The sequence below is a fragment of the Chenopodium album genome, chromosome 1 (assembly GCF_948465745.1).
Source record: "Chenopodium album chromosome 1, dcCheAlbu1.1, whole genome shotgun sequence".
NCBI lineage: Eukaryota > Viridiplantae > Streptophyta > Magnoliopsida > Caryophyllales > Amaranthaceae > Chenopodium > Chenopodium album.
The window spans coordinates 9,306,398-9,323,878 of record NC_137834.1 but is presented as its reverse complement, the minus strand read 5'-3'; the positions used below and the strand labels follow the sequence as shown (position 1 = coordinate 9,323,878).

At 34.9% G+C, this 17,481-nt stretch overlaps 3 protein-coding genes, 2 non-coding genes and 1 pseudogene across 7 annotated transcripts; 1 reads left to right on the top strand and 5 right to left on the bottom strand.

Annotated features, from left to right (window-relative positions):
- Positions 1-266: 266 nt before the first annotated feature.
- On the bottom strand, positions 267-348 carry TRNAS-AGA (transfer RNA serine (anticodon AGA)). Its single transcript has one exon. It is a non-coding gene; the product is annotated as a tRNA-Ser (tRNA).
- A 2,735-nt stretch (positions 349-3,083) lies between these two features.
- Positions 3,084-3,280, bottom strand: LOC145565189 (U2 spliceosomal RNA). The gene has a single exon (XR_014094985.1). It is a non-coding gene; the product is annotated as a U2 spliceosomal RNA (small nuclear RNA).
- A 646-nt stretch (positions 3,281-3,926) lies between these two features.
- Positions 3,927-4,622, bottom strand: LOC145627952 (blue copper protein-like). Its single transcript, XM_081680293.1, has 2 exons — positions 4,460-4,622; positions 3,927-4,126 (listed from the first exon to the last, which is right to left on the bottom strand). Exons 1-2 carry the CDS (start codon positions 4,620-4,622, stop codon positions 3,927-3,929), a joined length of 363 nt encoding a protein of 120 aa, XP_081536419.1.
- A 3,199-nt stretch (positions 4,623-7,821) lies between these two features.
- Positions 7,822-14,477, top strand: LOC145641880 (GCN5-related N-acetyltransferase 5, chloroplastic-like). 3 transcript variants are annotated; one of them, XM_081692910.1, is made up of 6 exons: positions 7,822-8,625; positions 9,984-10,293; positions 10,982-11,027; positions 13,245-13,471; positions 13,774-13,809; positions 13,901-14,477. In XM_081692910.1, the coding sequence occupies exons 1-3, from the start codon at positions 7,886-7,888 to the stop codon at positions 11,012-11,014; spliced, it is 1,083 nt and encodes a 360-aa protein (XP_081549036.1). In that variant the 5' UTR covers positions 7,822-7,885; the 3' UTR covers positions 11,015-11,027; positions 13,245-13,471; positions 13,774-13,809; positions 13,901-14,477. The 3 variants fall into 3 exon arrangements, with proteins under 3 accessions (XP_081549036.1, XP_081549043.1, XP_081549028.1); XM_081692917.1 differs by having other exon boundaries at positions 13,245-13,482; XM_081692902.1 differs by having other exon boundaries at positions 13,245-13,809.
- LOC145641899 (putative serine/threonine-protein kinase PBL28) lies at positions 11,188-14,088 on the bottom strand. The gene is made up of 7 exons (XM_081692926.1): positions 13,951-14,088; positions 13,637-13,821; positions 13,226-13,424; positions 12,972-13,129; positions 12,795-12,899; positions 11,828-11,950; positions 11,188-11,734 (listed from the first exon to the last, which is right to left on the bottom strand). Exons 1-7 carry the CDS (start codon positions 14,018-14,020, stop codon positions 11,498-11,500), a joined length of 1,077 nt encoding a protein of 358 aa, XP_081549052.1. The 5' UTR covers positions 14,021-14,088; the 3' UTR covers positions 11,188-11,497.
- Positions 14,478-15,096: 619 nt separating the features above from the next.
- On the bottom strand, positions 15,097-17,079 carry LOC145627946 (L-type lectin-domain containing receptor kinase IX.1 pseudogene; annotated as a pseudogene).
- Positions 17,080-17,481: the final 402 nt, after the last annotated feature.

Here is a 17,481-nt window from a genome sequence, read left to right as displayed (position 1 = left end):
TGTGCACGGTAGGAGAAGCTGGCTGTTGGTGCCTTGGGTGGTACATATGTCACAGCCTTTTGGCTCAAAACAAGTGAACGATTGTTTTATATTGAAAATTGGGTTATGAATTTATGAGGAATCCTAAAAATTATACTACAGATGGAGCATACATTGATTGAAAGAAGGTAATGCAGTGAGCTTCATTCATGTCTGTTTGTATTCAGAACTTAAAAAACAATAAAAAATTAAAAAAAAATTAAAAAATAAAAAGAAAGAAAGAAAAACGTGGACGGCAGGATTCGAACCTGCGCGGGCAAAGCCCACATGATTTCTAGTCATGCCCGATAACCACTCCGGCACGTCCACATTGTTGTTAATAATCGAGAAATAAACAACAAGTATCTTATTGTTATTGTTATTATTAACAAAAATGAAAATTTTACATTAGTCTTTTGAGAAAAGACTACCACAAGCCTAATGACGTGGCATAATTTAATTGGATGTCATAAGCTATGTCATCTTTGACTTTTTAAAGCCTTTTATAATTAAAATTCATTTCTTTAAATTCTAAAATCATTTTTTATAATTTCAGAAATTCTTTTTTTGATTTAATAATTAATTTCAGAAAATAAAAATTTAATTAAAAATCAAAATACAAAAATTAATAACAAATATTCGTTCTTCATTGTTCTTCATTTCACTATCCAAAATTAAAACTTTAATGCAAATTTGTCACAATTATTCACTAATTAGTTCAATGTTTCATTCTGAAGTCCGATGTTTAATCTGTTCATCAATTCGTTTTGTAGCAATTCGAAGTTTTCATTTTTTAAATTTTTAGATTTTTGTTCTTACAAAATCTCAACCAAAAACCGCATTATAATGTATTTGTTAAGGATGAACGCATAGGTGTTTGGATATATCGCGGTGGTCGTCGGCATGGTGGTTTAGGTTGAATGATTGATATTTTTCCAAATGTATGCTTGGAGAAGACAATAATTCTTTTTTTGTTTTCGTCCCTCTTTGATCCGTAAAAATGTAAATAATTTGTTGCAAACTTGTTGTGCCTTTGATAATGACCTTAACCTTGTTAGTTCATTACCTTTGGAAAATAGTAGTGTTTTATATTATTTGAAATCTTTTTATTTTGTAAAAGATTATTATGCCAGACCACAAATTCAAGAGTTACATCTTTTTATTATTTGAAATATTTTTATTTTGTAAAAGATTATGGTTAAAAACGAATATACTTACATATTCGTTTTTAACCATGATGGAAGTTCAAGAGTACTCAATTGTTGAATTTGAATTGAATTAGGGAAAGCAAAGAATGAAGTTCTATATATAAAAAAATAATAATAAAAAAAATTAAACTGCACAAGAGCTAGTGGAGAAAAACGTGTATGTCGTGAGAGAGAGAAAAAAAAAACTGAATTTGACAATACCTGAAAAATAGCATAATAATCTTTTACAAAATATTAAACAATGTTTTCCAAAGGTAATGACATAACGAGTTTATGGTCATTACCTAAGCCACAAACAAATTTGCAACCACATATTTATATTACTACAGATCAAACAGTAATAAAAAGAACGAATTGTTGTTGTCTTCTTCAATCAAACATGCTGAAAAACATCAATCATGAAACTTAAACCACCATGCCGCCGACAACCGCGATACAACCAAACACCTATGCGGGTAATTCATTGTTAACAAATACGTTATAATGCGGTTTCGGTGAGATTTTTGTGAGAACAAAAATCTAAAAATTGGAACTGAATAATACGATTTGATGAACAAAAATTTAAAATCAAACTTTAGACTGGAATATTGAATGAATTAGTGAATAATAGTGACAAATTTGCATGAAAGTTTTAATTTTGGATGAAGAAATGAAGAACAATGAAGAACCAACAATGAAGATCATTTTTTGTTTTTAATTTTTTAATTTTGATTTTATGAAATTAATGATTAAATCAAAAAAATAATTTCTGAAATTATAAAATATGATTTTCAAAAATTAAAAAAAGAATTTCAGAATTTAAAGAAATGAATTTTAATTAAAAAAAAAAAGGCTTTGAAAAGTCAAAGATGACATAGCTTATGACATCCAATTAAATTACGCCATGTCATTAAGCTTGTGGTAGTGGCTTTTCAAAAGGCTACCATAAAATCATCCAAACAAAAAGGAACTTTTGGTGTCTAAAGAATATACTCTGTGTGACTATTAATTCAAGATCATACTCAATATCTGCAATACACTAATACTCTTTGTTTTTATTTTTAGTTTCAATATATCAGCAAAAATAATGCACCTAGAGATGGAATATGGCTGGCAAGTACAGATTACTGTAGAAATTTTTTTATAAGAATAGAGTGTAACATGATCTGGTAATACAATAAAATTTGTTTAAGAAAAACAAGCTAATGAAATGCTCCCGGGATTAACAAGCGTTATCAAGCTCCTTGGTCTAAAATTCTCACGCCATTGATATTTGGTTAGGGTCCTTGTTTAAAAATGAATATTACAAGTCTACAACAAATTTCCATTAACAACAATTTAGACAAAAGATGATAATGATTTGAAAATAAAAACAGAACTGTCTTTTTTCTTTTCTTTATTTTTTGTTTTTGGCATCATTGAATGATAATTGATTCCTCCCTTACTAAAATACATTTGGCACTTTTAAGTATTGAATGATTTGCCTTAACATCTTCAGATTCTTGCACTTTTAGGTATTGGTATTGAATGATTTGCTAGAAAACATACTGCACCTGTTGTAGCAAAGATGATCACGCGTTTTCAGCCCAAGATGAAGCATAAGTAGAAATATATTGGAATGTTTTCAAAATTCAAATTATAAACCAAATTGAAAATAAAAAATGCATACCCCTTCCTTCTGCCAAGTAACAAAATAATAGCCACACATTTCCATTCAATGATTAGAATAGTATCATCACATGATCTCAGTATATCACAACTCATTAATACAAAGTAATTGTTAAATTTTATCACAACCAGAAATTTAAACGGCTTAACACAGAGATTTCTTGTTGGATAATCATTGAGAGAAACCAGATTAATTTTAACTAATCATTGGTGGGGTGCGCCAGGCCCGTGCAATAGTGCAACGCATGGGCGACATTTGAGAATCCCAGCAGCAAGCTACTGTGGTGGATTCTCCCCCTTCAAAAATGAATTTAATATCGTTGTGAGTCATTGACCCACGTATCAGATATTAAACTGATAAGAACAGATACTACACTTGATCTTAGCCAAAAGGCCGAGAAAGGTATGATATTTAACGTTTAATCTCCTGCTTTTTATAGCTTGATGTTGCAGCAAGTAAGTTGTTTTTTGCATGGTACATTTCTTCTATTAAGGGTTTTGTTCACTGCAAACTTCAGGAACTCAGTAATTAAGAGCCAACTGTCATGGAATTGCTAATTTTGTAACTTGTTGAAAGAGGCAAAGAGCCAATGGTCATTGAGATTACTGAAGTACAACGATAAAAATGTTAAATTAGCCATTGAGCCAATGGTTATGAGATTGCTATTTTATTTAACAGCATGATTAAAAGAGAGAGGTTTATCACACATAATTGCATATACTTGTATATTTCGTATTGTTTTGAGGTGAGACTACTTACATTTATTTGGAACTTTTGATACTTTTATAAAAAAAAATATATAAATGTGTTTAAATAAATTCAAACGATGGATATTGTCTTGACATGAATAATCCCTAGCTTCATTTATTTGATATCAATCTCAAAAAAACTGTGATGGATGAGAAACCAGATACTTCCAATCGGAAACCAATTTCATTTAACAAAATAGGCAATTTGTTACAAAAAATTCCTGGAAAGATATTACATATTATGTACCATAATTACATCTCTAACTTGTAGGATTCGATAATCTTTCCTAATTACTATGCCTATCAAGTAACTGTTATGTTTAGTTTCATGCCCTCTTTACAATAGTTATACACACCACAAGTGAAGTAATGAGATCCTGTACAACGAAGAGGAATGAAGGTTTTTCCTGTATGGTCTTCAAATATGACATTGTCATTATTACAATCCTCAAAGTTATTAGCTGTCACCTCTTGCACTTCTAAGCCTTCTTTATAGTTAAACTCTGCACCATGAAAGACCCAACATCATAAACACAACCATTCTTGTCTGATAGTTGTTTAAGTATACAACCACATTGCCTTCATATATAAAATGTCGAAGATAAATACCAAATATACTATCAAAACATCGTATTGGTCAATTTTTTTTTATATTTCAGGTGTTTAATGTCTTTGTCTTGTTTATTGCAAAAAATGTTTTAGGGGATTCCCATATTGTGAATTATTGTCGTGCATAAGAAAAAAAAAAAAAAAAAAAATCCATCAAAGATGAGGTGATAGTATTGTGCACGCATCATGATTTTAAAAAAAAAAGGGAAAGGAATAAAATACATTACCAAGAACATCACCCAAATGGAATGTCTTTCCAGCAGACCATGCCTTGTAGTCAACATTTGGGTTCCAACCTTGTTCATCACCCACTCTATAAACTTGATGCCCATAAATTGATTGAACCAACACCATAACAAGGAACATTCTATACAATAATGCCTTGCTCATTATGGTGTTGTTTTAATGGTAATGGGTAAAAAAGTTGTGAATTTTTTTCATTTGCAGCTTGCTCTTGGCAGATATTATATTTATGCATGCATATGACATAAATAGAAGCATTGTTCAACTTTGTGCAAATTTAGCTGTACTTTGCCAATATTTTGTGGCTATACATAGCTATATGTCTAATTAATTAATTAATCACTTTGGTTTCCAACCCTTTCCATGCCTTTAATAGCATAACTTTGCTGGAAATCCATGAGTTGTTCAAATCTCTCTATATATAATCATTATAATGTAGTTTATGAATCAACACCGTACCTATTCAACATGTGGTGACTCAACGTTATATATTAACACCTACTTAATATGTGGTAACTTGATGTATATTCGTATTAGCATGCATTGAAAATTTTAAAAAAAAATTTGTACAAATAATTTACTCTAATAAACAATACAAATAAAAATTCAAGTTAATTACATGCAGTCAGGGGCTAATACAAATAAAAATTCAAGTTAATTACATGCAGTCAGGGGCGAAGTCAGGATTTTAAAGCTACAGGGGCCGACAAACACTTTAATAAAAAATTAATGTGAAAACGGGCTTGATCCTAGGAACTAATTAAACCCCAAACAATGAGATTCAAACCAGGCCACTACGACAATCGTTAAATACAACTTAAGTTATAACAAGAATATTACCACTCCCTCCGTTTTTTAATAAGTGTTTTCACTTTTTTCACTATTCACATAATGGTTTTGACTTGATTAATTTACCAATATATAAAAAAAACAAATGTCATTGTATAATACATTGTTAGATTCGTTAAAATATATACTTTTATAATATCAACTTTTCTATAATTTTAGTATTATATAATTACATAAATTAATGGTCAAACTTGTGCCTCGACATGCTTGTTTGGTCAAATTGTAACACTTATTAAAAACACGGAGGGAGTACATTTGTTTCATATTATTTGCAAAGATTAGACATTTTTTCACTCTACCTTATGTCAAATCATTGCAAATAATATGAAACGGAAATAATATTTATTCAAAAAAACTTATAGGGGCTAGCAGTTAAGATAATAAGCCACGAAATTGGTCCATGGGGGCCGGGCCTCCACCCGCCCCCCATGTAGCTTCGCCCTTGCATGCAGTATTACATTAATAATAGGAAAAATTGAAAACAATAATCCCACCTTTAGCAAATATGCTCAAAATAATCCCACCTTTTTGAATTCCAGAAATAATCTCACCTTGTACCCCCATCTTCCCAAAATGATCCTTTTACCGGTTTATAAAATTAGTAACCTGTTTTAGAAGGTAACTTGACACTTGTCACCTTCTAATTGGTCCTATTTATAAATAATTTTTTAAAAAAACAAAACGATTAAAATTAAAAAATAAAAAATCTCCCACCCCTTTATCAGATCACCACCACCACCATCATAACCCCCTGCTGCTGCCCATCACCACCATTTACCGCTGCCCCTTACCACCATCACCACCACCACAACAAAGTCTCACCTTCCTCCGCAGTTGCTGCCACCACAACCTACCACCACCAAGTGAACCCACACACTAAATCGCCACCAATCGTACCAAATCGCCACCACCGCACGAATTATACCCAGATTTGCGCGCCCGATGCCACTATTGTTGACGGCAGTAGGTGGAGCAGGAGTTGTTCTTGGTGTCGTTGTGGGATGTGATGTGGATTTTGGAGTGAAGGTGCGGTTAATTGTTGTCGAATTTAGGTGAGGTGGAGTGCGGTTTTGAGTGCTGCAACTAGAGGAGCGAGCTGGGCTGCTCTGTTGGTGTCGCGGGACTGTCGGGGTTGGTTGTTGCGAGGTGAGGGATTGTGGCTGCACGGTTGTGGGTTGCAGGGTAGGAGATTGCGAGATGAGGGATGGTGGCTACACGGTTGTGGGTTGCGAGGTGAGGGTAGGTGGCTGCACGATTTTGGGTTGCAAGTCAGGTCGGTGGTGGTGTGGACTGTGGAGGTGTTTGACATGGATGCAGCCATGGAGGAGAGAGAAGAGGGATTAGAGGGAAAAAAAAAATAAAAAATTAAAAAATAAAAAATATAACCTGTTTTACAGGTTGAAGGTAAAAATGATCATTTTGGGAAGATGGAGTTACAAGGTGGGATTATTTCTGGAATTCGAAAAGGTGGATTATTTTGAGCAGATGAGCGAAATGTGGGATTATTCTTTTTAATTTTTCCTTAATAATATAATATAAAAAAAAAAAAACCTTTGTATACACTCAATAAATAATTTAGATTTTAATACCAGCTTCGCTTCGCATTACTTGCAATAAAGGAATATTTTATATCTCACAAATAATACCCCTTTGTTGCGAGTAATGCGAAGTGTATCTTTAATAAAAACTAACATTTATGAATAATGATAGTAAATTTAAATGTATAACGAACTCAAAAACATTGTAGCTTGCCATTGGAGATGCTCTAATTTGCTTGACCAAACTAATTTAATTTTAAGCTCCAATGGTTAAACAAATAGCTAGGGAATTTTCTAAATTGCAAGCAAGTCCTTAGCTACAAGCATTGGAGTTGCTCTTATTGAATGTTAACATGTAATTTATTCATCTGTTCAGTTTCGAGTTGAGGTCTTGCAAATTGATATGATACCGGGTACAAGCCTTATACAACTCAATATTATCCGCTTTAATTCGGTAGTGGGATGAATAAAATAAGTTGGAGTCAATTTTCGGGTTTAATTCCTTGAGGTCACCTTGTAAAATTTTTAGGGTTTGTTTGGTTGATGCTATGAAAAACATGAGGAGTAAGATTTCCTAGGAATTACAAGTTAAGTGTATTGTTTAGTTGACAAATTTTTGGTGAAATATGGAATTGAAATTTAGGAATTAACTTAACTAATCCTCTAGGTAAGTAGAAATTGTCATGAAAAATTGCTTCTCTCAATGTTAATTAAATAAATTTGTAATTCATGAGAAATTTTACGGAGTAATTCATATGTAAGACCCTGATTTTTGAACTTCAGGCAGAATAAAACAAAGTTGAACATATTTCAGTAGAGTAGAGAGAGTTGGTCTTCCACACACCGCGGAGCAAATTTTAGCAAAATAGAGCAGTGTAGAGCATGAAAGCAAATCAGCTTTAAAGAACACAGCCTAAATTAAACCAAATGACACCTTTCCTTTTTCTCGATGCAAACACGTCAAACCTGTCTTTTCCACGAATTTGCCTTATCCATCCAACACAATTCCTCCCTCAAAATGAGATGCAAGTTATGCTACCAACTTTAGAACATTCATTTTTCGAAAGCTTTCCAACAATGGCGTCAACACTCTTTCTCTTCCCTATTGCTGATTCTCATCTCCACCCCACTTTCCAATCAAAATTCTCTCCTAAATCAAAGCTCCAACCCCTCTTTCTCTCTCCTCCAAAAAGATCAAAACAATCCAATTTCAACTCCCAATTTACTCGCTTCTCCACCTCTTCTTCCTCCTCTGATCATCCTTCATCTTCACCCCAAACTTCCATTGCGTACAACACCCAAAACCCACTAAAATTTAGCCGTTTTTTAACGGATAACGAGCTCCAAAAACTTCAATTTCTTGAAAATTACACTTATTCTTGCAAATTGCCATCTGGGTATTTGAGTATTAGGGTTATGAAGGATATGGAGCTTAATATTGTTGTTGAATTGCTTGCAGAAGCATTTGCCGAGTCCATGTTTTTGCCTAATATGTACTTAACTGTGTTGGGTTTTTTGATTAAGCAGTATTTGATTGAGAGGAGGGGTTTAAAGCCTCATTGTGTTACCCTAATCGGATTTTTTCGAGACGAAGAAGGGAATGTTGATGTTGATGGTGAAGGTAGAAAAGATGAATTAGCTGGAACAGTGGAAGTGTCCTTTTCCTTTGATAGAAGGGGTGCTAATTCTTCACCTCCTACGCCAACCCCACCTAAGGATTGCCCTTACATATGTAATATGACCGTGAAAGACCGCCTTCGAAGGTGAAATTCTTCATTCTCTGATTTATAGTGTAGGAATTTCATATGCAACTTACATTTTCTAGAATTGTTGGTTATCTTGAATTCTTGATGCATATATATTTTGCCTATGGAAGTGAGTGTACACGCTTATGTGAATTTTGAGGACATTATGGTTAGATTGTTTACAACATTGGCGCGGCCTATTATATATTGTAAAATTGATCTAATGCTTCGAATTATGATTGGGATTGAAATGATCTTTGCTGTGCAAATTGCTTTCATATGCTATTAGTCTTGGTTTGTGGCTTAGAGATGTGTCGCAAATTGACATTTTCATTATTGGATAGAAATGGTTCTCTTCTTCATACATGTCTGTATATGTAAATTAAGCAAGTTAAAAGTATCTCAAAAATTGGGCGTTTGTATTAAATAAGCAGCGTGAAGGTGCTATCATAACCTTCATATAACAAAAAGGCAATATTATATAACTAAAAAGCAAAGTAAAGGCAACATCAATTCTTTTTGAAAAGTTAAGGACCTTATAATTTGAGGCTCTATTCTTAGTAAAATATGACGTTGATTTTCTTTGGAGTCTCTACTATCAGGGTGTACTTTTGCGCTTGGATAGGAAGTAGGAACCAGGATGAGGTGATGAGCATGATCATTTCTTTGGTTTAAGCATCACATTTCTGTCCTGTTACTTTTGGTGCTTTCTTTTGAATTTGTACTGTGGGCTTTAGAGGAAGGTGCCTGAATTGAATTTAACTACTGTTAAAAAAGCATAAATTACAAGACATTTGCAAAGCACAACAGGGAACTACTGATAAAAAGAACCATAAATATTGGCATGAGATATTTTGCTTTGAAAAAAATACGAAGTATATGTTAATGCATAACCATTATGACCGTTTGCAATTGCTGAATTGATGCTGGCTCAAATGTCTACTTATGATGCTTATAGATGCTTTTTTTTTTTAATTAATATTCTCAATGATGAAGAGGTGTTTCTCAATGATGAAGCGGTGTTTCACTTGTAGCATCTCTCTTAGTTGATGAAAAACACGTGCAAATAATTTTAGCTGTGTCTTCATTTAAAGTTCTGCACTTTTGCGTATATATTTTTTACTTCGCATGTAATTTCTCAGATACTTTATCTTGACCTGCTGCCATAACATGAATGTTAGCCATCTTCTGTTGGATGCTTGAATTTTCAATGTTTGAGAAACTGTCACAAATTATCTGCTATCTGAATGCCAATATCATTAAAGTGGAGTTGCAACTTGCTAGATATACACATTTCTATGCTGATATTGAAAATTGATGTGCATTATTAATGATTGGCTGAGTTAGGAATAAAGTATTGATGTTATTTGTTCCAGGAGGGGCATTGGTTGGCATCTTTTGAAGGCAAGTGAGGAACTAATATCAAACATGAGCACCTCAAGAAATGTCTATTTGCATTGTAGAATGATTGATTCAGCACCGTTTAACATGTATAAGAAGGCAGGATACACCATTGCCAAGACAGACAGTTTCTTAGTCCTACTCTCCCTACAAAGACGGAAACATTTGATGTGTAAGGAGCTTCCTGCTTTGAGCAAGCCCTTGGAGACAATCGTTGCAGGGGATGGAGAAGAAGACCCCTCTTTAAATGATGGGGGAGAATCAGAACCTTTATTGTTCAATGAGGTAATGATACTCTTCTGAACTTGGGAATGAGATAGTCAGGATTGATCCGATTCTTGTTCTCTCTTCTCTCTCTCTCACACACACCACCAGGCACCAGCGCACCTGGCTACCAGATGGGGACTTGTGTGTATGTTCTGTGCTCAAGTCTACTGATTCATTATGATTTGTGCTCATGACTGAACCTGCTCATTTTTTGGTCAATTTCAGATCTATATTATTCTATGTGTGTTGGGCTTTCTGATGAAATAATCCTGTACTTAAACAAACATGGAAGACATACCATCCGATTCATTCTTATAGAAATTTTCCTACCTCTAATTTTTCACTGCCATGAGTTAAATAACATGTGGGTGGGAACGAATAAATTGTTATCCCCACGGCTTGAAAATGCTAAAGAAACACTGATCACTTCTCCTTGATCTTACTTTGAAAAGGATAGAGTTTTCTTTGGCATCATACGACCACTTGAAAGTGTTGAGACACTATATCTTCGCACACAAACCTTTTTTGTGTAGCCTTTTTAATATTCTCCCTGTGGTGCTGTAGATCTGTGATACGGGTTAATAACCTTGTCTTGCACAATTGATTGTATATACATCATAGCTCTTTATGACCTTATTCCAAAAAAAATACTATGATTCTCAACACGACTAATCAATTTCATGAATCGACTTTTATTGCACTTCAGGTTTTGCAGAGCTCTCTTGATATGGATGGATGAATTTCAGCTTTTGGTGAGTATGAATGTTACTTACAAATACAATTACAATCTGTTCATATTGTGTTCAAATATGTATATATGAGTATATGTATTTTTTACTGCCCCCAGAAATACCCTCGTACAAGAGAGAATAAAGATGTTACTTCTGAATTGGGTTTATTAAGAGTTGATGCTTACTGTGCAAAGCTGGAAATTATTCTGTTTCACATGAATTCAAAAGTACATGATGCATGTATCATAAATACTAATAAGACTAGTACACTTTTATACCCACACCAAGAAATACAAAAGAGAGCCCCCCCTTCCCCCCTGTTTGCGAGGGAGTAGGGACACAAAAGCAATGAAACCTATAGTTTTTTCCCATCAAGGAACTTCTGTCTCCTAACCTAGACAACCCGAATCTTATAAGCTTGGGAATTTCCAGATGAAATGAATTATTTGAACAAATTTGGGCCATTCCTATGAGAGAAGCATGTTGGCAATTTAGATCATTCGTAGTGTATGTAGAGCCATACCTAAGCCTTTGGAATTTGTATGGAAAATCAGTTGGAGCTCATTAACACACTCTGACATGGTTGGTCTTTCAGTACTATCGATTCTTACACAACGTGATGCTAAATTTGCAAACATAGCTATAGATTCCATTGTGTAAGAGTTCCGTGGTAGCTCAGGATCTATAATTTTCCGCAGCTTCTTTCGGTCATTCAGCATGTTTCTGGCCTGAAACATTTTGTTGTATTTAGATGTCATTTGTCAGCAATACATTTCCAAGGAGTTGTATATTGTGAATTTATCGTAAGATTTGTAACATACCTGTAATACTAGGTTTTGATCTGTTGGTCCCTGGTTTAAATTGACCGCTTTACGGCCTGTCAAAAGCTCAAGAAGCACTACTCCAAATGCATAAACATCACTTTGTAGAGTCAGTCTTCCTGTCTGTTACCAGTATAGCATCTCATTAGGATCATTCTTATCACCTGATGCAATAAGTTTGTAGATAGATGATGAAGCATATGAAAGAGGACCTATCATTCCAATATGCAATTCAATCTCTTTCAAGGACTGACAATACTGCATGAATAATTTGACATTGGACAAGAAATGGCAAGTTCAATAAAATTGATTTTGTTTTTTTGGGTGCTAGCTAAACTAGCCGGAGAATTCTCCAGGGGTTTAACCTTAGACCTGGGTTCAAAACAAGATCCAAATGTTAGAATTCATTCTGTGTGGCTTATTTATTTATTTATTTATTGATGGAATTCCTTATGCTTTCTTATAAAACCAACATATAAAAGATGGGGGTATTTTTATTGAAGGATGAGGGTGGGGTTATCTTGGCTTTTGGAGGCTTATCAAGTGTCCGTCAACCTCAAGGTTATGGAGCTGGTTTATGTTCATGTCAGTTATAACTAGAATGTAGAGTTAGTCAAGATTTGCTTGAGATTAAAATAGCTATTCTTGCTCCTAGCTGTGTTCACGACTTGAGGATGCTGATTCTTGGTCTGTGTCCACGACTTGAGGATGCTGTTTCTTTTAAACGTATCCAAGATTAATGCATCTGGATTGTTATTATTATGATATGGTAGCTTTTAACATTTTTTATGTTAAATCATCCCCTCCCCAATAGTATAACATAAAACAAAGAAAAGAAAGGACTGAGAGATTGAGATAGGAAAGCTGAATGTAGAGTATAAGACTGTCAAATACAGTTCTTATATAGTTATATGGATGCAGGAGAAAAAAACTAGCAGCTAAAGCTTTCAGTGAAAAATAAGCATACCGATGTATACTCAGGGTCGAAGTAGCCAAAAGTTCCTAGTACATTTACTGTTGCATAAGTTTCTTGACCCTCTGGCATCAACTTTGCAAGTCCAAAATCTGATATCTGTTCAAAAGCCACTGTTCGATTAACAAATTGCTCAGCAATACAAGCAGCTTTGTGGGTTGGATTTTTTACCTTTGCATCAAAGTTGGTGCTTAAAAGAATGTTGGTGGATTTGAGATCTCTATGGATGATAGGTATACCAACTGCTGAACTTGAATGCAGATAAGCAAGCCCCCTTGCTGCCCCTAGCGCCACTTTGAGCCTTGTTGACCAATCCATCTTGCGTTCACCTATTTTCAACAAATTGTAATTTAAGTTTTTATTTGATTATATTCAAGTGATTTGAGAATTTTATGAATGATCCCTTTTGAATGAAGTAAACTTACTGTTCAAGTGATCCTGTAGGTTGCCATTCTGCATGTATTCATATACAAGGAACCGGTGCTTTCCATCGGCACAATACCCGATTAAGGTAACCAGATTCGGATGGTCCAGTCTGCTCAAGATGTCAACTTCCACCCGAAATTCACGCTCACCTTCTGCTGCTTTAAGTGGTGGCAGCTGCATTTTCTTGATTGCTACAACCTGAGGGATACACAAAGCAACAGCATTCAATCAGAGATTTTATGATGGTAATATATTGGTAATGTTATTTCTTTCACGCTTAACCTCTGTTCATATGAATGAAGCTTGTGAACGATTGAAAGATGGAATTCGGATTCAATCTTGTGCTGTTTTAAACTAATTTACAAGTGTTAGAAAAGAAAAAAGACTCCTTTCCTAAATCCTAACCATACCTCTCCTGATCGAAGAGTTCCTTTGTATACCCATCCAAAACCTCCCTTTCCTATGAAATTCTCTTCGCTGAATGACTTTGTCGCTGCTTCCATCTCCTTGAGGGTGAAAACAGATGATCCTTGGCGTCTTTTTGCAGGTGGGTTCTGTTCCTCAAGTTGCCAATATTCTACAGGTTTGTAAATCCCTGAAAAAGTTTCACATTTTATCATAAATTACATGATTAGCATTTATCATTTCAATGATTAGAATCCACTTTTTGCCAGTTTCTTTTGTAACTTAAAAAAGGACACAATGAAGAGCTAGGATGCATTACAAGGTTCACCCTGGTCCTGAGATTTGCTCCTCCTCCGTTTGTTCCATGCTGAAACCAAGCCAAAGGGCATTATGGGAACACTAATTAGCCTTGTAGAACAAAGCTACTTCTTTGTGTGCTGGATTACGTTGATAAAACCGAACAAGATTTGATTTACCATACAAGAGATAGAAGAATAACCGGCAGGCCAGCGAACTAAATTATGCAAGTATGAGTTGAGGAATCCTTAAGAGGAGTACATAGAGAGGAAGTAAAAACTTGGTTTGAAGAATACTCCATTACACTAACCTTCCAACAACCTTTGAGATTTTAGAGAGAGAAAGTGAGATAGAGAGTACTTTAAGGAAAAGAAAAAGCAAGAGTCTCAGGAGTCAGGAGTAGGGGTTGGTTTGATAGTGAGATAGAAGCTTAAGTCTCTTTTATTTTCTATTTTTTTTTCCTGTAACTGTTTCTCTTGAAAGAGTGAAAAAATGGTCTGAGCTGTTGAGATGGCATTTTCATGAAAAATCTAAATAAATTTGTCTAAACATTATTATTTCCTTCCATAATTTCCATAGTTTTAGTGCCTTTATTCCTTTTAGCTGCAATCATCAACTTTTGATTTTATATATATATATATATATATATATATATATATATATATATATATATATATATATATATATATATATATATATTTTTTTTTTTTTTTTTTTGGGGGGGGGGGGGGTGGGATTGCTTAGTTGTGCCACATTAATATATTTTTGAGCCTACCACAATTATATTTTGTATTGATCCACGTTTATTTAAGTGCTTTCCTGACTAGCAAAAAGTGCAAAATATCTCCTTTTAGAATCAATTAATTTCTCTTTTTTTCCCTTTTTTTTTTGTCTAAGCAAAAGTTATGACATGATTGATCTAGATTTGGAATTACACTGTGTGGAGAAATGATGGATTAATCATATTCAATTATTTTTACTAGGGATGGAATGAATACAATATCTGAATAAAAATAAGAAATAGGAAAAAGTAGAAAAATTTCGGTAAATGATCAAAGACAGAATTTACTCCCTCACACATTAATTTTTGCTTTATCTCGTGTCATAATTATAGATAATGAGACATAAGATGAGACGTAATATGAGATAGAGGATCACTGCTAGAGATCTAGCGACCAATTTCAACGCTAGTAGTAAGCATGGAAGGACCACTGCTAGAGCTATCTGATGGCATCGTGGGCACCTGATAAATTGGAACAGGCATCTTAGGTGGAAGACTAGGCATGATAGTCTCAAAGTTGAGAACTTGAATTGCTTGCTTTATTGATGGCCTGTGATTGTAGTCAGGATAGGCACACCACAAACCAAGGAGCATCAAACACTCGATTTGTTTAGCGTCAAATTCCATGTGATTAAGCTTTTGATCAGTGGCTAAATGAAGCTCACCATTGCCATAAAGATCCCACACCCACTGTACTAATCCCTTTCCTTGATGTGTTCCTGCCTCTATGAGATCGGTTGACCTCCTTCCGGTGGCAATCTCCAATGCCACCACGCCGAAACTGTATACATCTGATTCTTTGCTTGCCTTTCCTGTACTCAAGTACTCAGGGGCCATGTACCCGAAAGTCCCTGCTAGAGTTATCGTCTGAGCACTATGTCCATGTTGCATAAGTGTTGCTAAACCAAAGTCCCCAAGCTTGACATTGAAATTAGAATCTAGCATTATATTGCTGGATTTTATGTCGTGATGTACGACACACTGCTCCCACTCCTCATGTAGATAAAACAATCCAGATGCTAATCCAAGAGCTATGTTGTACCGCGCAGGCCAAGATAGAGGAGGCTTGTTACCAAATAGGTGACAATCCAAGCTACCGTTTGGCATATACTCATAAACAAGTAGGAAATCACCTTTATCATGGCACCAACCTATAAGCTGCACCAGGTTCCTACACCTTAGCCTACTAATAATTTTAACCTCGGTACTGTACTCTTTTTTCCCCTGTCTACCGCCCCTAGAGAATTTTTTCACCGCGATTAGCATATCCAAGTCCATAAGATAGCCCTTGTAAACGCCTCCAAATCCTCCTTCACCCAACTTTCGTTCATTAGAGAAATTTTGTGTGGCTGATTCAAGCTCAACGTATGAAAACCTTCTCGGTCCAGCACCCCTCTCGAGTTCCTCATTGAATGAGGTATCCTCTGCATGTTCTAGACTAGGAATCTTCCTCTTCCGACATAGAAAGAATAGCACTATTATCCCTCCCAAGATAAAAAGAAAAATACCTAAAGATACAAGAATCAACCCCAACTTATTAAACTTGACTTTTATTTGTAAATCATTATTATTGTTCTTCCTCAAGCCCTCGTCCTCAGTTATATTCAAGCTAGAATAGAACTTTCATGATTCGAGTATATGTCGCTCTGCAAACTGCCCAGTAGCAGCTGAAAATCCGATGCTAACCCATTCAGGGATGACCTGCATCAGATCAATAGGGTAAGAAAGAAAATTTTTAGGCTCATTTGAGTACGACCAATACACACTCAAATTCTTTGTAGTGGCATTGTAAATGATCGAAACATCAGCAGAAACACCACTATGTTGAGTAGCATTCCAACGCTTAGTTACAGCTGATTCAATGGAGTTAATGTTGATACCAACATGCTCATATGATGGATCCCATTCAGGATTTGAGAACGAATCAAACTCGACAACTATCATCTTGTTGCTCGAGGAATGAGATGTTGTAGTGTAAAACAGCCCCAGAAACCCCCCAGCCGAGTTGGGGGGAATTTGAAAACCAGCAGGAGCAATGAAAAATGTCAACCCATGACCATATTTACCTAAGGGTTTCTCTAAAGTGTCAATAACAAAGGTAAAATTGGTTGAAAAATCTGAATTTTTTTTAGTTTTTTTATCCCAAAGACGAACTTTTTCACCATAGGTAATTAGCCCAACTCGGGTTATATAATCAACCATGTTAAACTCCACTTTTCCTACTGAGTATACAGCATCCCCTTGGTAATGTATTCGTGTTGAATTCGGGTCGAACCGAGAAAATTTAAAGGATATTGAGTTAGCAGTGGGGATAAGAGAAAGAGGAAGGCAAAGTAGGGCAAACATTACAAGAGTAAAGTATGTAGCCATTTTGTTAAGAGTTCATGAACAAGCTACAAACTCTACAAATTAAAATTGAAAAGATGAAATTAGTGATCTGAGCAAATGTTATGAATCAATAAAATTCATTGAAATAGTACATGAAGTACGAATCATTCTAGGATTATGCCCCTTGTTAACGTTTGACTAGTATGGAGTATATCATAGTCCTATGAAACTGCCGTACTTCTTCTGTCTTATTTTTAGGAAAATTTGCGAGGAAGGTCCTTTTATGAGGTCGACCTTGTGTGGAAGGTCCTTTTATGAAAAAGGTGGCACGAAAGGTCCTTATATGAACATTGGGTTGTGAGGAGGGTCCTTTGACCAAATTCCGGCGTTGACAATTTTTTCCGGCCAAAAATAATTACGTGATGTGCACGTGACCACTTAAAT